The sequence below is a fragment of the Myotis myotis genome, unplaced genomic scaffold (assembly GCF_014108235.1).
Source record: "Myotis myotis isolate mMyoMyo1 unplaced genomic scaffold, mMyoMyo1.p scaffold_m19_p_2, whole genome shotgun sequence".
NCBI classification, from domain to species: domain Eukaryota; kingdom Metazoa; phylum Chordata; class Mammalia; order Chiroptera; family Vespertilionidae; genus Myotis; species Myotis myotis.
Window position 1 is genome coordinate 162,164,313 of NW_023416324.1, and position 20,438 is coordinate 162,184,750.

The window sequence follows — 20,438 nt, forward strand, 5'->3', positions numbered from 1 at the left end:
CAGAGAGAGAGGCAGGGCCTGATCAGCAGCCGCCCGCAGGCCCAAGTCAGGGCTCATGCAGGAGGCAACCAATCGATGTGTCCCTCTCACATTGATGTTTCTCTTTGTCTTTCCCTCTCTCTTCCATGCTCCCTAAAAATCAATGGGAAAATATTCTCAGAGAGGATAAAAAAGAAAGAAATGTCATATCCTATGAAAGACATCTTAAAAATGCCTAAAGAAAGTTGTCGTTTTTTGTGGTGAAGGGACTGGAATCCATGTTGATGAAAACACCTTGGTGATGCGAGGGCCGAGGGCCAGCAACTGCAGTGGCCAGCAGTGGCAGTGGCAGCAGCAGCAGGGTGATGGGGGCAGCACCTTCCCCTGATCAGCCTGGTGGCCTCCTGCAGAGGGAGGCCAGACTGCGGCTTAGGCCCGCTCCCCCCGGGGAGCAGACTGAAGCTGTGAGTAGGACATCCCCCGAGGACTCTCAGACTGTGAGAGGGGGCAGGCTGGGCTGAGGGACCCCCCCAGTGCATGAATTTTCATGCACTGGGCCTCTCGTCTATATCCTATCTAATAAAAGAGAAACATGGTAATTGGCGTACGACCGCTACCCTTCCCAATGGCTAATCAGCGAGATATGCAAATTAACTGCCAGCCAAGATGGCGGCCGGCAGCCAGGCAGCTTGAAACTAACATGAGGCTTGTTTGCTTCAGTGACGGAGGAAACCAACGTTCCCCGCCTGCCTTGCCAGCCTCTGAGCCTGCAGTTTAAAAAATATTGTAACAAATATAGAAGCTAAACAAAACCCCAGAAACCTGCTTTCAGCGAGCCCGGGATCTCAGAGCTGGAATTGATACAGAGTTTCGATTATAGAACCGAAACAAACCAGATACCTGCTTTCAGCAGCGGATGCCTAAGAGCTGGAGCCTCAGAGCTAAAGCTGGCCCAGAATTAAAAAAAAAAAAAGAAAGAAAGAAAGGAGCAGTTGGGAGCTTCAGTCCCAGCCTGAAAACAGCCCTCAGCCCCTCACCCAGACTGGCCAGGCACCCCAGTGGGGACCCCCACCCTGATCCAGGACAACCTTCAGGGCAAACCAGCCGGCCCCCACACGTGCACCAGGCCTCTATCCTATATAGTAAAAGGGTAATATGCCTCCCAGCACCGGGATCAGCAGAGCCGCGAGGCCTCCCGGCACCGGGATTAGCATGACGGGGCAGCGCCCAAACCCCCTGATCGCCCTGCAGCTCTGTGTGTGACAGGGGGCGGGGCCCCAACTCCCCTATCAGCCCTGCTCTGAGCCCGACCAGGGACTGCACCTAGGGATTAGGCCTGCCCTCTGCCACCCGGGAGCAGGCCTAAGCCAGCAGGTCGTTATCTCCCGAGGGGTCCCAGACTGCAGGAGGGCACAGGCCGGGATGAGGGACCCCTCCGCCCGAGTGCACAAATTTTTGTGCACCGGGCCTCTAGTATATATATAAAAGCCTAAGTGACCAGACGACCAGACAGTAGCTATGACGCACACTGACCACCAGGGGATAGATGCTCAACACAAGAGCTGCCCCCTGGTGGTCAGTGTACTCCCACAGTGGGAGCGCCGCTCAGCTAACAGATGAATGCCAGACGCCAGGCTCATGGCTGGCGAGCGCAGCTGCAACAGTGCAAGCCTCTCCCGCAGACACTCCCCCTTCATGCCCAAGCAGTGGCGGTGGCAGGCACAGGGGGACCGGGATGAGCAGAAGCAGCACGGCGACCAGCCCAGGCTCGGGCTTGTCCCCAGCCGCCTGCCACTTCACACACTACTCCGTGCTGTGTGGGATCAACGCAGACAGTAGGCTGGAGCCCAATAAGCTGGCGGGTAAGGCCAGGCTGCAGGGGCTCAGAGGTTCACTGATCCCCGCAGGCCAGGCCGAGGGACCCCACTAGTGCATGAATACATGCATCGGGCCTCTAGTAAGATATAATATACCTAACATGCTTACATAAAAAGGCATGTTTGTAGACATGTAACAGTAAAATCTAAAGAAGTGGTAGAAACAAAAGCATTTTTTAAACAAGATACATCGTCTCTAATAAACTACTAAATTATGAAAAAGAAATCCTACATAATAAAAAAAGCCTAATATGCTAAGTGTCTGACCGTTTGACCGTTCAACCAGTCAGTATGACATGCACTAACCACCAGCGGGCAGACACTCCAACCGTAGGTTAGCTTGCTGCTGGGGTCCAGGCGATCGGGACTGGGCAAGATGGGTTGGACACGCCCTGGAGCCCTCCCGCAGTCCCTCCCCAGTCCCGATCATGCACTGGTGGGGTCCCGTGGCTCAAACCTGCCCGGTGCACAGCTTCTTTCACCAGTGGGGTCCCTCAGCCTGGCCTGCAAGGATCCAGCCGAAACCGGCAGTCCAACATCCCCTGAAGGGCCCCATATTGCGAGAGGGTGCAGGCCAGGCCGAGGGATCCCACTGGTGCAAGAATCCATGCACCAGGCCTCTAGTATTTTAATATTTAAATGTTAAAATGTGTCTATATTTATCAAAGTTTCAAATAATAGGAAAAAAACAAGAATCTTTTTAGTTTTTTCTTCCTTGATGGGATACAAAAAGCAAATAAAAATTTTAAAAACACACAAAAACCCTTTAAAATGCTCAGATTAGCTGGATAAAGTAGTATCTAAAACAGAGTACTTCTTGTTAGAAAGGATAAGATAAAGCTTATGCACTATCAAAATAAGATATCCATGAGACATCAATTGGAAACACTGCACACTGCACACTAGCTCATATAACGCAATCTCGTTTTTGTTAGGGAAGAGGAAAATGTATATTTTCTAAATGACTGTATATATACGAAAACATCTGAAAGGATACACGTGAGGTATAACACTGGTAAGTTTTCTAACAGGAATTTGGGGCAGGAGGCAAAGATGCTTCTGGATTATTTGAAATTTTTCGATGAACATTTTGATTTTATGGCAATTTTCAAAATTTTAAAAATAAACTTGAAAATCAATCAAGTATTTCTTTAAAAAGCCTCAGCCCCCTTGATTCAACAAACTAGAAAATTCACTATCAAAAAGGCTGACCAACATGGAGAGAACTAACATGGCGAGAACCAACAAGGCAGTGTAGGTAAATGCATGTACTCGCCGGTTCCCACAACCACATAAAAATTACAACTAAAATACAGCAGAACAACCATCACTCAGAATCAGCTGCACAGAAGCCCTACAATTAGAGAATTAAAAAGAAAGCACATTGAGACTACTAGGAGGGGTGGAGGTGGGGAATGGGCTGGTCTGACACCCATATGTGGCATTTTTTTAATCGGGAGTGATATCTCAGCTGCAGAGGCCTCCCATGAGGAACAAGAGCTCCATAACAAACCTCTCAGCCCAGGGTTCCAGTGCTGAAACGAGAAGTCCCCATAACTTCAGGCAGTAAAAACCAGTGGGGATTGTGGCTGAGTTGAAACGGAGGCTGCTGGAGCCCCAGCAGTTTCTCTTAAAGGGCCGTGCCCAGACTTACTGGGACTTGCTCCCTCTGAGCTCCAGTGCTGGGGCAGTGGTTTGGGGGTATCCAAGGACATATGGGGAGTAACTGGATTGTCTGGCATCAGAGCAAGAATTTGGGGGCGGCTTTCTCCCACACAGGGATGCTCACAGGGTTCACTGTTTCTATGCCAAGACCTCCTCTATCACAGAGCTGAACAGCAGCTGTATCTGAATTTCCATCAATGTGGTCCACACTGTTTGATCTACCCTGGTGATTCCCTGAGACTCCACCCAATTTGCATCTCTACTCAAGCTGTCTGCAGATATGAATGGCCTGTCCTGGCTCAGACTTCAGACTTTTCTAAACTCTCTCAAACAAGCAGCAGCTGGCATCAGCGTGCCCCATACCTATCAACAAGAGGCCAAGACCTGGTATTAGCACCAGCCTGCCTTGCTTCACAGCTTGGCCTTTCCTGGGCACTTCCAAGCCCAACATAAATAGCGGCCATCTGCAAATTGCTCTGTAGCTCCTGCAGGGTGGCTCCAGGACTGAAGGGTCCCGGGTTCGATTCCAGTCAAGGGTACGTATCTCAGCTGCAGGTTCCCCAGCCCTAGTCTGGATGTGTAGAGGAGGCAACCAATGGATGTGTCTCATATCAATATTTCTATCTCTCCCTCTCCCTTCCGCCACTCTCTGTAAAAATCAACAGAAAAATATCCTCAGCTGAGGATTAACAAAAAAATAATAAAAGGAAAAAATAAAATTAAGTTGATAAATTGGGAAATATTCTGGAAGGGAATAAGAATAGACTTTAAAAATGAAAATGAGCCCTAACCGGTTTGGCTCAGTGGATAGAGCGTCGGCCTGCGGACTGAAGGGTCCCAGGTTCGATTCCGGTCAAGGGCGTGTACCTTGGTTGCGGGCACATCTCCAGTGGGGAGTGTGCAGAAGGCAGCTGGTTGATGTTTCTCTCTCATCGATGTTTCTAACTTTCTATCCCTCTCCCTTCCTCTCTGTAAAAAATCAATAAAATATATTAAAAAAAAAAAATGAAAATGACACTTTGATTCAAACAAGATTAGTTTGTTTAAATTTTAGTTTTTTTTCTTTTTTGTTTATTGATTTGAGAGAGAGAGAGAGAGAGAGAGAGAGAGAGAGAGACATCAATTTGTTGTCCCATTTATTTATACATTCATTGGGTGATTTGTGTATGTGCCCTAACCGGGGATCGAACCTGCAACCTTGGCATATTGGGATGACGCTCTAACCAAGTAAGCAACCCAGCCAGGGCCAGTTTTATAAAAATTTGTAAGCACTTCTGCATGCACTTGATCTTTACTGAAACCAAAACCCACCTTTTTGCACATACTAATCTGCATAACTGCATAGCTTATGAGAGCCTCCTTTAAATCACGGTTCTTTTGCTCCTTGAAGCGTTCAATATCGGCCCAAGCATTTTTCACAAATTCTCTGAAATAAAAGGCATAGTTGTTGTTATTATTATTTAAATTAAGTGAACTATCTATAAATTCAAATAAACAGTTCTCATTTGAGTTGGTTTTTGTCTATATAAAGGAAAAAGCTTTTCCTTGTGTGAGATTTATTTTTAAAAATATATTTTTATTGATTTCAGAGAGGAAGGGAGGAGGAGGAGAGAGGGAGAGAAACATCAATGATGAGAGGGAATCACTGATTGGCTGCCTCCTGGAGCACACCCCCCACTGGGGATCGAGCCTAACTGAGAATGAACTGTGACCTTCTGGCTCATAGGTCGACGCTCAACTACTAAGCCATGCCCAGCCAGGCAGATCTATTTTTCTCTCCCTAAAAATTACAGTGGGAGAAAAAGCAAATGTTCGTATACATTTTAATAATCTATTTTTGCCACAAGAATTTCAGCTTCAAATCTATACTATACTAATAATAGGGTAATAGGCAAATTGGTCAGGATGCCATCACAGTAACGACCGATCAGCAGACTGCGTGCACAGAAGGCGCGAGTGGGTGAGACTTGCAGGGTCAGGGATCCACAGGCACACACGGAGGGCCCTCCGCCGTAGGCCTGGCCCAGCCGGGGGTCCACAGGCCCGTGGAGGTCCACAGGCCTCCCCCGGCTCCGGCCTACCTCTTTGGGGCAATCTATCAAGGAGCGCCAGATGGGTGGGTGGGGCCTACCTCTTTGGGGCGATGGACTGCAGGGCTCCCACACTGTGACAGGGCACAGGCCAGGCTGGGGGACACCACCCCAGCCCGAGTGCACGAAGTCTGTGCACCGGGACACTAGTGCTATATAATAATAGACAAACATGCAAATTAGCCATCCCTCTCCTATGCTAAAACCATGCCCACCAGCCAATCCAAGTGACTATGCAAATTATCCAACAAAGATGGCAGTTAATTTGCATACACAGGTGTCAAGCGCCCCGGGAGGCGATGGCGGCCGTGACCACAGGCTCCCAGGGCTTTCACTGGCCCCGGGAGACAAGGCTGTAGCCACACCCGTGGGCTCCCGGGACTTTCGCTGGTCGGGGAGGTGCAGCCACCCATGCCTAGCCATGCCCTCAGGCTCCAGGGATTTTCGCTAACCGTCACCCCGTGACAAAGATGGCAGCGCCCATAGTGGCCGGGATGGGACACTGGCGGCGCTGCCCAGGCAACGCGAGCCCAGCATCTGGACCAGCTGTGTGGAGGGAGGGGAGGGGTGGGACCTCCGGCCAGAGTCCGCTTCAAGGAATGCCCAGGGTCTGCGCGCCGGGCAGAGGGAGGGAGGGCAGGGGTCTTGGGCTGGAGTCCAAGCCGAAGGAGGGGAGGAGAGGGGCCTCAGGCCGGCGTCCGTGGCGAGGAACACTGGGCTCATGGAGTCTGCCTCCAGGGATGCCCAGCGTCCGCTCCCCATATGGGCGGGGGGGGGGGGGGGGGGAGGGGCCTCGGGCTGCAGTCCACACTGAAGGAGGGAAAGAGAGGGGCCTCGGGCCAGAGTCTGCGCCCCGAATGCGTGGAGGGAGGGGAGGGCTGGGGCCTCGGGCCAGAGTCCCTGGTGAGGGATGCTGGGCTCACGGCGACGCATTCAGCTTTAGAAGTTATTTACTAACCATCAGTAAGTAAATAACTTCTAAAGCTGAACATGTGTGCTTGGCTGGGTGAAGAGAGGGGAGGGCAAGGGCCTCAGCCGGAATCCGCGCCCTGGGTGGGCAGAGGGAGAGGAGGGGAGGAGCCTCGGGCTGGAGTCCACGCTGAAGGGGAGGGGCCTCGGGCCAGAGTCTGCGCCCCAGATGCGCGGAGGGAGAGGAGGCCAGGGGCCTCGGGCCAGAGTCCGTGGCGAGGGATGCTAGCATCGTTGCAGGCCGGGATGAGGGACCCCCCTTCTGCACGAATTTCGTACATCGGGCTACTAGTGTATATATATAAAAGCCTAAGTGACCGTTACAATCGAAGGACCAGTGGAGTCGCTATACATGCACTGACCACCAGGGGGCAGACGCTCAATGCAAGAGTTGCCCCCTGGTGGTCAGTACATTCCCATGGCCAACCTCCAGAGGCCCCTCCCCCCAGCTGGCCAGCCCCCCCGATGGCCCCGATCTAGGGGGCTAGCCAGCCAATCTCCTGCAGCCCCTCCCCCAGGCCAGCCCCCCTTATAGCCTAGATTGCTGGCCAGGCCAAGAGACCCCACCCATGCATGAATTTGTGCACTGGGCCTCTAGTTATTCCTATAAAACAGATATAGATGCAAATTGAAGTTGCCTGCCTGGGTCACTGGAAAGTATATACTCTTTTTGCCAGGATGGAGTATATATCACATTTGTCATGTACTGCTTTAAATGACAACTACATTTGCAAAAACTTCTTACAAGTTTTTGTTTATCTAACTCTAGTCACGAAAGATTACTTTGACTTATTTGGTGCCAGAGGTTCTAAAAATTACTTTAAAAACCTCCAAACCAATGATATACTCTTTGTCTGCTGTGGTCTACTCACTGACTAACAGATGAAAACAATAAGGAAAGTGAGCCAAACAGTGATGGCAGGTCTTTGAAAACTGAATTTCTAGAAATATTTATGGAGTAATTACATGGCAACCCCTATGCAGGATGTTGAAATATAAAGAGAAAAAAGACATGATCACTGGCTTTGAAGGGCTCGTAATTTAGCCAGGGACACTCACTCAGAGCAACTAACCATCCAGTACAAAACCACCACATTGCAGTGGCAGGAACCAAGTGCCACATAGCCTGTGTGGATAGGAGAAGGCTTCACAAAGGAACAGAAGAGCTGGGCACTGAGGGCTGATCAGGCATTTGTTAAATGACAGAAAAGGAAGGGCAGAGAGAATGTGCAAAGGATAGAATCATAAAAAGTGCAGGAAAATATTATGAAGCTGAAACTTTCTTCTTCCTCCCCCACCCCCCCACATTAAAACAAATGTTTCTATAACATATTTTTGATAAGTCAACTTTCTTAGTAATTCAGTAACTACATTTTAGAAGAATAGTCACATCCAGGGATGCTAATGAAGCTGGGAATTGTTATAAAGCAACAATCTACCATATAACCTACATAACTGGCTACATAAACACCTGAGCATTTTTACCTGCCTTCCAGATTTTTAGACTTTAGCTGCTGTTCCCCTTCACTTATTTGTTCTTCAAGCACCTTTATTCTGGCTTCTCTCTGCTCTGGAGTTTCTTGACCGAAGAGCTTGGTAGTCATTCCCTTCAAAGAAAATGTTCTCACAGTCTAAAAGGATTTAGAAACAAATGAATGAATAAACAAAATGTGCTGTATACATACAATGAAATATTCAGTCATAAAAAGAAAGGAAATTCTGATACATGCTATAACATGGATGAACCTTGAGGACATTATGCTAAGAGAAAATAAGCAGTCACAAAAACAAATACTGTATAATTCTACTTATAGGAGGTATCTAGGATAGTCAGATTCACAGACAGAAAATAGAATGATGAGCCTTGGCTTCATAGCTTGATCGATTAGAGCAGTGGTTCTTAACCTTCCTAATGCCACGACCCTTTAATACAGTTCCTCATGTTGTGGTGACCCGCAACCATAAAATTATTTTCATTGCTACTTCATAACTGTAATTTTGCTACTGTTATGAATTGTAATGTAAATATCTGATATGCAGGATGTATTTTCATTGTTACAAATTGAACATAATTAAAGCATAGTGATTAATCACAAAAACAATATGTAATTATATATGTGTTTTCTGATGGTCTTAGGCGACCCTGTGAAAGGGTCGTTTGACCCCCAAAGGGGTCGCGACCCACAGGTTGAGAATTGCTGGGTTAGAGTGTCATCCTGATATGCCAAAGTTGCGGGTTCGATCCCCAGTCAGGGCACACACAAGAATCAACCAATGAATACATAAGTAAGTGGAACAACAAATTAATGTTGCTCTCTCTCTCGGAATCAATAAATAAATTTTAAAAATTAAAAAAGAATGTAGAATGGTGGTTGCCAGGGGTTGGGGGAAGAGGGAAATTGACGGTTGATGTTTAATGGATATAGTTTCAATTTCGCGAGATGAAAAGTGTTCTAGAGGTTGGCAACATGTTTTTACTACTATACTACTGAATTGTACACTTAAAAATGGTTAACACATTGCCTGCGGGTAGTTTTTATCGTGCGCTAACAGGTGGCGTGGGCCATTTTTGCTAATTTTTTGCACAAATGGCAATGTTCAGTAAAATTACGATAACTTTAGTTTACGTATTTATACGTTACCTGCATTCTACCGCTAGTCTATAAAAAACGTATTAATACGTGTCCCGCGCTCTACTACCAGTCAACGTAAAACGTATAAATACGTTTCCCGCATACAATGTGTTAAGATGATAAATTTTATGTTATATATATTTTACTACAAGTAAAAACTTTTTAAAAAGGAAACTTTTGTCATTTTCCCCCTAGATCAGAGAGAAGCACCATAAGCCTACAAAACAAGGGGCTCCTAATATGATTACTAATATTGGAATAATAAGGAAAAGACAAAAAGAGTAAAATTCTAACTGAACTTCTTAATGAAATGGAAAACTTCTAGCTGAAGTATTTATTAGGCAAGTCATTTCTTTATATTAGTGGTTATATTTTTGAAACCAAAAACGAAAATAAACCAAACTAAAGAAACATTTAAAATCTGCATAACTCACAGTGAAATTTGGGTATCTATAATAATAAAAGCATAATATGCTAATTAGACCGGACAGCCAAATGACCTTCCGGACGTCATTACGGATGTCCTTCCGGATGAAGCCACCAAAGCAGGGGCCGAGGCAGAGGCGGTTAGGGGCAATCAGGCAGGCAGGCGAGCAGTTAGGGGCGATCAGGTAGGCAGGCAGGTGAGTGGTTAGGGGCGATGAGGCAGGCAGGCAGGCAGGCAGGCAGAATGGTTAGGAGCCAACAGTCCTGGATTGCAAGAGGGATGTCTGCCAGTTTACAGGATCAGGCCTAAAGTGGCAGTCGGACATCCCCTGAGGGGTCCTGGATTGCAAGAAGGTGCAGGCCGGGCTGAGGGGAACCCCCCCCCCACCACCAGTGCACAAATTTCGTGCACTGGGCCTCTAGTCTATATATATAAAAGCCTAAGCGACTGTTACGACTGGACGGTAACTATGACGCACACTGACCACCAGGGGGCAGACACTCAACGCAGGAGCTGCCCCCTGGTGATCAGTGCGCTCCCACAGACAACCTCCCACGGCCCCTCCCCCCAGCCAGCCAGGTGGTCAGTGTGCAGCCAACCTCTCCTGCCGGCCAACCTTCCATGATCCCTCCCCCTGGCTGGCCAACCGTCCACAGTCCCTCCCCTGGCCAGCCCTGATCATCTCCGATTGGGACTGGGCAAGACAGCCCTGATCAGCTGGGAGGGACCCCACCCTTGCATGAATTCGTGCACCGGGCCTCTAGTCTTTAATAAAACAGGATGTCTAAATCCAAGCATTAAGATTTACTGCTTTAACATTTCCTCAATCTCTGGAGTTTACACAAGGAAACGTTTTTCTCTTCACATGTAGGAGTAAAGAACCAAGCTCCCTGTAAAAGGACTGGGAATTTCCCTTGGGTTTTAAAAATAAATTAAGCCTACTATATTACTGTTTGACAGTCAAAGGTCTTTCACCATATAGATTTTTGGCTTTTCATACACATAGCAAGTGGGTACCTATAAGTACCTTTGAACCTAAAGTACTTGTTAGTATAAAGTGACTTATAAATGGTAACATTGTCACTACTTCATTACTTATAGATTGTGTGCGCTCACTATGACAGCCAATTTATGCCAATAAGATAATAGTGGAGTAGAAAGCTGATTATAGAAATGACCTAAGTCTAATACAATAAGATATGGAATTTTCTTCACAAGTGCTCACTGTAAGCATTCAAGAATAAAATACACAAAAAGCTCCTTGTAAAGAGAGATATACTGATTCTGACTGGGTATGGCTTTTAAAAGTAAACTAAAATGTCTATAATATACATTATAAAATTAAACCTGACAAAGGTCATTATTTCAATCCCAAAGAATAATGTTTTTTCACTTGGACTTAAGTAGAAATGAAATGACACTTATTACACAGAGCAAAATGTTGACAAAATATCTTATAATACTATAGCTTATCTTTTTATATCAAGATCACAACCCAGCCCTAGCCAGTTTGGCTCAGTGGATGGAGTGTCGGCCTATGGACTCAAGGGTCCCAGGTTTGATTCCGGTCAAGGGCATGTGCCTTGGTTGCGGGCACATCCCCAGTGGGGAGTGTACAGGAGGCAGCTGATTGATGTTTCTCTCTCATTGATGTTTCTGACTCTCTATCCCCTTCCCTTCCTCCCTGTAAAATATCAATAAAATATATTTAAAAAAAAAAAGATCACAACCCAAAGAATTGTAAAGTTGCCCACAAATTATTCCCCTGTAAAAGCTACAGGAATCCTGAGTAGTACAACGACAGCTCATGCCACATAAGGCTTGCTACACTAATACCAGAGTCCTAAATGGAAACTCACTCACCCCAGTTGACAATTCCTCACATTGCTGCTTCTTAGATGCTAAGTCCTGAGCAGCCATCTCCAAGTCATACTGCATAAGTTCATGTTTCCTGCACACAGCCCTAGGGATAAAAAAGAACACTACCATTTAATTTTTATGGCTTTTCTTTTAGCCTGTTAAAAATTTTTTTCAGGGGTAAAGGGGAAGCATCACAATGTCTTAGCAGGGTCAGAAATTGTGTACCCAGAATTTTCAAGTTTAAATATAGTTGCCCAAAATTAAAAATTAAATCTAGAAAAACCCAAGCATAAAAACTTTATATGCCTTAAAACAAAAGGTTGTTTTCTAGATACTTGTAATTTTTTTCAATAAACACCTAAAATTGCCCTAGCCCGTTTTGCTCAGTGGATAGAGCATCAGCCTGCAGACTGAAGCATCCTGGGTTCAATTCTGGTCAAGGGCATATGCCTGCCTAGGTTGTGGGCTCGATCCCGTGTGTGGTATGCAGCAGGCAGCCAATCAATGATTCTCTCATTATTAATGTTTCTCTCTCTCTCTCCCTTCTTCTCTGAAATCAATAAAAAAAAATTTTTAAATAAACATCCAAAATCATCACATCATAAAATATTTTATATAACATAGAAACTAATGCTATAATCTCACATAGCAACTGAGTATTTTTTACCCACTATCCAGACACAATCCATGTTAACAGATGGTGTATATCCTTTCAGACTTTAGCTAGGCATTTACAAATGTATATATCTACAAACCCCAAGTGATTCCACATCTTTTCTTACTTAACTATATACCATGAACATATTTCCATATTAATACATGTTAATCTTTTCTATAATTTTTAAGAAAATTCCACTGTATTCAGCAACTTTCTATTCCCTGGTAATGTGGAAATACCTTGGTGAAACTATACCACTCAAAGCTCCAGAAGGAAAAGACTAACAATGTTATGTTTTCATACCAGTTACTGAACAGGTAAAGAAATATTGCTCCGCCGAAACCGGTTTGGATCAGTGGATAGAGCGTCGGCCTGCGGACTGAGAGGTCCCAGGTTCGATTCCGGTCAAGGGCATGTACCTGGGTTGCGGGCATATCCCCAGTAGGAGATGTGCAGGAGGCAGCTGATCAATGATTCTCTCTCATCGATGTTTCTAGCTCTCTATCTCTCTCCCTTCCTCTCTGTAAAAAATCAATAAAATATATTTAAAAAAAAAAAAAAAAGAAAGAAATATTGCTCCACTGTTTTACTAACAAAAATTCTTTTTTCTAACAGAATTTTTAAACTACTTTTAAAAGTGACAAAAAAATTACCAAAAGTGGTTATAACAAAAGCCATCTATTATAGGAAAATATTAATTTTTCTAAAATTAACAGAAAAAAATATGGTAACTTAATTACTATGACCACCTATCAGAGAAAGTCCTGATATTAAGAAGTTTTATAGCCCTTACTAAGGAGATAAGATATGCAGGTGTGAAAAAAATTACAGAATAAAAATGGCAGAATAAGAATAGATAGCCCTGGCTGAGTGGCTCAGTTGGTTGGAACATCATCTCATACACCAAAAAGATTGTGGGTTTGATTCCTGGTCAGAGCACATACCTAGGTTGCTGGTTTGATCCCCAGTTGGGGCATATCCAGGAGGCAACTGATCCATGTTTCTATCACATTGATGTTTCTCTCTCTCTCTTTCTCAAATCAACAAACATATCCTCAAGTGAGGATTTAAAAAATATACAACCTAGTAAAAGATAGTGTTACATACATACTCTATCTGTAATTTGCTTCCAATCTTCAAATTGAAAAAAGTACAAAGAACAACACACAGACACCTGATGCCTAAGACTGACGGGTTTTATCAGTATAACTAGAGGTCTATTGCACGAAATTTGTGCAAGGGGCTCAGCTCTTGCAGCCTCGGCTTCATCCAGAAGGTCGTCCAGAAGGGTGTCCGGAAGGCTGTTTGGCTGTTCGGTCTAATTAGCACATTAGCTCTTTATTATATAGGATGTTTCAAGGACAGGGATTATCTTAAATTTCTATATCTAGCACTGTGCAACACAGAGGACAACAAAGAGACCTCATTCAATATCTGGAGGAATTAATTCATTTAAAAATCTTACTATTCATTAAAAAACCTTACTATCTCTATGTTGGAGCACCATGTATATAGAGTGGTGACCAGCTGCATCTCTAACACTTATTATACTTACCGTAGGGCTTCTGCATAAAAAAGATACTCCTTTAACTGATCTGCATAATGCTCTTCATCTTCCAAAATATCATCAATAGAAGATGCATACCTATTTAAAAAAATATTATAGAAGCAACTTTTATCAGGACATTCTAAGAAAGTGCTATTCAAAGTATAATCCACAGACCATTTACTACCCATCAGTGACAAAGATAAGTACAGAAAGTGAGAATAAGCATTTAGAAACATTTATAGCAATTTCTAATTACCATGACAATGTTATTACATTTTACTATGTTTCAATCAGCTTGGAAATAAAAAATAAAACAAACAAAAAAATGGCCCTTCTTACAGGTAGCTTAAGAAGCACTATAAGACTAGAATATATTTTGTTCAAAAATAATATAAAAGCTACAAAATCTGTAGAAAGAATAATTATTAGTATAATTGATGCACAAGTGTTCTTGGTAGCAACTACATACAGTAATGCCAAAAACTATCAAAGGAAAAGTTAAGCAAATAAAGATTACAGAAAACTTTAGGAGCCTTATTTTATTAGAATTCTTAATAAAGCTCTGTTTTGATTTGAACAAGCCCCTCATTGTTAGGCCATTCTTGGTCCTGGACCTGAGTCTTTCCTGTACAGAAATGTGATGGCTCTCCACAGTGCTTCTCCAAATCCTACAAGCACATATCGGAACCCCTCTAGGAAATCTTCCCAGACTACTTTAGTCCTAATTCATCACTCTACTTAGTATCTTTATCAACAATTTAGGACATAAGTAGTTTCAAGTATTGGTTTTATTTCTCTGATCACATTATAAATTCTTTAAGCACACGGGCCATGTCATGTACTACTTTAATATAGTCTAACAGTCATGCTTTTTTCAAATTAATTCCAATTCCCTAGCATCAGAATAAAAGAAAAATATACTTTATGTTTCCAAGCCTGCTTCATATAGGCAAGCAAGCAAAGTTCACTGTAAACCTAAGGTTCACTGAAAAGTAAGGTATTTATAGGATTTATAAAAGTAGGCAAATTACAACTTCTATAATTACAAATTTACATTTGTACAGTGTGGAACATATTCTAGGAATCATTGCTTTGAGTAAGAAAAAATACATTTAGTTCATAAACCTATGATTCTGGAAAGTTAATGTTAAACAAACAACAACAAAAAAGAACTGCAGGGCTAGTGGCTTGAAAATAGGAAACAGTGTAGGGATAAACGCATATTCTTGGGTAAAAAAGTATAAGTGGTAAAGGATTTTAGCTATCAGTACTAACAGTTTTATTTAATATTTTACAATCAATTGAAGAAAAACTAAATTCCTGCAAACACTGAAATGTTAAGTCAAAACAATGTAGGAAGACTTCTTAATAACCTAGTTGAAAAGTAGCCAGTTAACATAAATACAGCCCAAAGAAAAATAATACTTAGATAAAATTAATGTTTTAATTTTTATTATTTTTTCGTATGCTTATTTTATTTTTTTTTAATAATTAAATCTTTATTGTTCAGATTATTACAGTTGTTTCTCTTTTTTCCCCCATAGCTCCCCTCCACCCGGTTCCCACCCCACCTTCTGCCCTCACCGCCCCCCCGCACTGTCCTTATCCATAGGTGCACGATTTTTGTCCAGTCTCTTTCCGCATCCTCCCTACCCCTTTCCCCCGCAAGAATAGTTAGTCCACTCCCTTTCTATGCCCCTGATCCTATCTAATAAAAGAGAAATATGGTAATTGGCATACGACTGCTACCCTTCTCATTGGCTAATCAGGGCAATATGCGAATTAACTGCCAGCCAAGATGGCGGCCGGCAGCCAGGCAGCTTAAACTGAAAATGAGGCTTCCTTGCTTCAGTGACGGAGGACTGCAACGTTCCCCACCTGCCTTGCCGGCCTCTGAGCTTGCAGTTTAAGAAACACTGTAACAAATATAGAAGCTAAACAAAACTCCAGAAACCAGCTATCAGCCGGCTGGGATCTCAGAGCTGGAGTTGATACAGAGTTTCGATTATAGAACCTAAACAAACCAGATACCTGCTTTCAGGAGCTGAGGCCTCAGAGCTGGAGCCAAGCCTCAGAGGTAAAGCTGGCCCAGAATACAAAAAAAAAAAAGGGAGCAGTTGGGAGCTTCAGTCCCAGCCTGAAAACAGCCCTCAGCCCCTCACCCAGACTGGCAAGGCACCCCAGTGGGGACCCCCACCCTGATTCAGGACACCCTTCAGGGCAAACCAGCTAGCCCCCACCCATGAACCAGGCCTCTATTCTATATAGTAAAAGGGTAATATGCCTCCCAGCACCGGGATCAGCGGAGCTGAGAGGCCTCCCGGCACCGGGATCAGTGTGACAGGGGGCAGCGCCCAAACCCCCTGATCGCCCTGTGGCTCTATGTGTGACAGGGGGCGGGGCCACAACCTCCCTATCGGCCCTGCTCTGTTCGTGACAGGGGAAGGCACCCCAACCCCCTGATCGGCCCTGCTCTGTGCCTGATGGGGGGAGCTCCCCAACCCCCTGGTCACCCTGCGGCTCTGTGTGACAGGGTGCGGCGCCCCAACCCCCCGACCCCACAGGCCCTGCTCTGTGTGACGGGGTAGAGCCATAACCTCCCCATCGGCCCTGCCCTGAGTGTGACAGTGGCGGCGCCCCAACCCCCTGATCGGCCCTGCTCTGTGGGTGATAGAGGGCAGCACCCCAACCCCCTGATCCGCCATGCTGTGTGTGTGACAGGGGACGGTGCACCAACTCCCCTATCGGCCCTACTCTGTGAGTGACAGGGGGGAGCTCCTCAACCCCCTGATGGGCCCTGCTCTGTGCGTGACAGGGGGGAGCTCCCCAACCCCGATTGACACTGCTCTGTGCATGACAGGGGGGAGCTCCCCAACTCCCTGATCAGCCCTGCTCTGTGCGTGACAGGGGGCAGCGCCCCAATCCCGACTGGCCCTGCTCTGTGCATGACAGGGGGTGGCGCCCCAACCCCCTGATGGGCCCTGCTCTGTGTGTGACAGGGGGTGGCGCTGCAACCTCCCCATCGACCCTGCCTTGAGTGTGACAGGGGGCAGTGCCCCAACCCCCCAATCGGCCCTACCCTGAGCGTGACTGAGGGTGGTATCGCAACCTCCCAATCCGCCCTGCTCTGTGCATGACGGGGCGGCGCCCCAACTCCCCAATCAGTCCTGCTCTGAGCCCGACCAGGGGCTGCACCTAGGGATTGGGCCTGCCCTCTAACACCCGGGAGCAGGCCTAAGCCAGCAGATCGTTATCTCCTGAGGGGTCCCAGACTGCGAGGGCACAGGCCAGGCTGAGGGCCCTCCCCTCCTCCCCGAGTGCACAAATTTTTGTGCACCGGGCCTCTAGTTCTATTATAATAACCAGTTTATTCTGTTCATCAGATTATTTATTCACTTGATTTTTAGATTCACTTGTTGATAGATGTGTATTTGTTGTTCTTAATTTGTATCTTTACCTTTTTCTTCTTCTTCCTCTTCTTAAAGGATACCTTTCGGCATTTCATATAATACTGGTTTGGTGGTGATGAACTCCTTTAGCTTTTTCTTATCAGTGAAGCTCTTTATCTGACCTTCAATTCTGAATGATAGCTTTGCTGGATAAAAGTAATCTTGGTTGTAGGTTCTTGGTATTCATCACTTTGAATATTTCTTGCCACTCCCTTCTGGCCTGCATAGTTTCTGTTGATAAATCAGCTGACAGTCGTATAGGTATTCCCTTATAGGTAATTGACTGTCTTTCTCTTGCTGCTTTTAAGATTCTCTCTTTGTTTTTTGCTCTTGGCATTTTAATTATGATGTGTCTTGGTGTGGTCCTCTTTGGATTCCTTTTGTTGGGGGTTCTCTGCGCTTCCTGGACTTGTAAGTCTATTTCTTTCACCAGGTAGGGGAAGTTTTCTGTCATTATTTCTTCAAATAGGTTTTCAATATCTTGCTCTCTCTTTTCTTCTGGCTTGAAGCTGTCTCAGAGGCTCCTTACACTATCTTCGTATTTTTGGATTCTTTTTTCATTTTGCTTTTCCGGTTGGGTGTTTTTTGCTTTTTTGTATTTCAAATCTTTATTTGATTCTTGCGATCCTCTAGTCTGCTGTTGGAACTCTGCATAATATCCTTTATTTCAGTCAGTGTATGCTTAATTTCTAGTTGGTCCTTTTTCATACCCTCGATGGTCTCACTAGATTTCTTGAGGATCTTACTACATTTATCGGCGGTCTCACCCGTCTTTTTGAGGGTCTCACTAAATTTGTCGGCAGTTTCTAGAAAATTCTTGAAAAACTTTAAAAGAAAAACTCTATATCCAGTAGTTTGCTTTCCTCCATTTCTGTCATTTGTGTCCTGTTTCTTTGTCTCCGCATTTTGGCTGCTTCCCTGTGTCAATAGAGTGGCTTTCTGTGCTAAGTGTCCTATAGGGCCCAATGGCTCAGCCTCCCCAATTACCTGAGGTAGACACTCTTGGTGCACCTCTTGTGGGCTTTGTGCATAGTTTTGTTGTAGTTAAGCTTTGATTGTTGTAGGTAACACTGGGAGGGATTGACCTCCAGGCCAATTGGATGTGAGAATCAGCTGTTTCTGCAGTCGGAGAATTTCTGTGCTAGAGACACCCCTCCGGGAAAAGACATGCTTCAGTGGGGCTTTGGTGCTCACTGAGTCTGCCCCCTGAGTGTCCCGTATGGATCTGAGGAGTTGTAATCTGGATGGTCCCACTCTGACCACCGGGCACATTGGCTCCTGGATCTAAGGAGGTGCTAATCTAGCCTCTGCCTGAGGCTACCCAGCAGAAGCCAGCTGAGAAGCAATGCAAGTTGCCTAGGGGCCTTGGGCCAGCTGCAGTTTGTTAAGTAATGTTCAGATTACAAAGGGCCGGGCCTTTCATATGCAAAAGCCTCTGTGCACAGCTTGGGCAGGGTGGGGTCCCAGGGGATCAACAAGGCAGGCGGAGCGAGCAGTTATGGCTGCTCTCAGTCCTGCCCTCAGAGGCCCCGCTCCCGGCAATCGCAATCACTGCGAGCACCTCCGAGAGAAAGCTGCCCTCGAGTTCCAACCGATGCCAGACAGTCCAGTTTCTCCCCGTATGAGCCTGGGTCCCCAGAGTCTCGCCCGGACCTGGAGCTCAGAGACTGAGACTCCCTCCCGATTGAAAAAGACAACCGTGTCCTCAGCCGCCAGCCCTCTCCGCATGCACCTCTGCACCTTTGTATTTTACTTCTGCACCACACCTCCTCTGAGTCTCAGTGTGCTTTTCTCTTTCCTTCTAGTTGTAGAATTTCCACTCAGCCAGCCTTCCTGTGGTTCTGGATGATGTCCGTTCCATCTTTTAGTTGTATTCTTGAAGTGGTTGTGCTAAACAGCAATCTCCGGTGTTTACCTATGCCGCCATCTTGTTTTCTCCTCTTAATTTTTATTATTGAGTTGTAACTCATAGTTAGAAATATTTACTCCAAGTCTATGACTTGCCTCTTCATTATCTTAATGGTGTCTTTTCTGTTTGTGTATGTGGTAAAATATACGTAACATAAAAATTTACCTTTTTAATAATTTTTAAGTGTACAGTATAATGGCATTAAGTACATTCACATTGTTGCAACAACCATCACCACCATCCATCTTCCCCACTAAAATGGTACCCACTGAACTGTAACTCCCACATTCTTCTCCCCCATAGGATCTTTTGATAGGCAAAATTTTTAATTTGGATGAAGAACAATTTACCATTAACATGTTTTTCTTTTCATGTCCTCTTTAAGAAATCTTTCTTACTCACAGGTTACAATATTTTCCTGTTCTCTATTAAAATACGTAATTTTATCTTTTACCTTATGTATATAGCCCAAACTGAATTAGTTTTTATATAAGGTATGAGATATGCCTCTAGGTTCATTTTTTCCCCTCATGTAGATATGCAATAAATTTCCAGAATCATTTCTTGAAAAGGACTATATAACTGTAGGTCTATTTCTGAATTCTATTCTGTTCCATTGATCTGTTTATCTCCATACCTCACTATCTTTATATAGTAAGTCTTGAAATCAGGTAATATATTCCAGGTTTTGTGGGTTTTTTTCAAGATTATTCTGGCTACTCTAGATCCTCTGAATTTCCATATACATCTTAGAATCAGCTTACCAACTTCTATAAAAAAGTCACTGGAATTTTGATTATGGCTACAATCCAGAAAGAATGGTCATATTAACACTACTGAGTTCTCCAATCCATAAACATGAGTTATCTATTTATTTAGGTCTTCTTCAATGTCTCTCAGCAATGTTTATATATAAAGTATTCAGTGCAGAGGTCTTTCATATCTTTCATTAAATTAATCTCTAAGTATTCTGGTATGCAATAAATGCATAAATAAGTGGAACAACAAATCAATGTCTCTCTCTAAAAAAATCATTAAATTTTTTTAAAAGTATTCTGGTTTGATGCTATTATAAAAAGCACTGTTTTAATATTTTTGTTTTCTAATTGCTGCTAGTATATAAAAACAATACTTTTTAATATATTGATCATATATCCTGCATTCTTTTTGTTTTTGTCTTTTGTTAATCCTCACCCGCAGATATTTTTCCACTGATTTTTTACAGAGAGGGAGAGGGATAGAGAGTTAGAAACTTCAATGGGAGAGAAACATCGATCAGCTGCCTTCTGCACACCTCCCACTGGGGATGTGCCCGCAACCAAGGTACATGCCCCTGCCCAGAACCGAACCTGGGACCCTTCAGTCCACAGGCC

At 44.6% G+C, this 20,438-nt stretch overlaps 1 protein-coding gene across 5 annotated transcripts in view; it reads right to left on the reverse strand.

The window, feature by feature from the left end:
• SNX4 (sorting nexin 4) overlaps positions 1–20,438 on the reverse strand; it is a 78,044-nt gene that overhangs the window by 1,885 nt on the left and 55,721 nt on the right. For 3 of the 5 annotated variants that reach the window (XM_036348610.1, XM_036348607.1, XM_036348609.1), the window contains 4 exons: positions 13,714–13,803; positions 11,504–11,603; positions 8,066–8,211; positions 4,833–4,947 (listed from right to left, as the gene is read on the reverse strand). In XM_036348610.1, the coding sequence (XP_036204503.1) occupies positions 4,833–4,947; positions 8,066–8,211; positions 11,504–11,603; positions 13,714–13,803 (451 nt within the window). The remainder of the gene's footprint in view (positions 1–4,832; positions 4,948–8,065; positions 8,212–11,503; positions 11,604–13,713; positions 13,804–20,438) is intronic. The other 2 variants (XR_004973936.1, XM_036348608.1) reach the window with 2 other exon arrangements.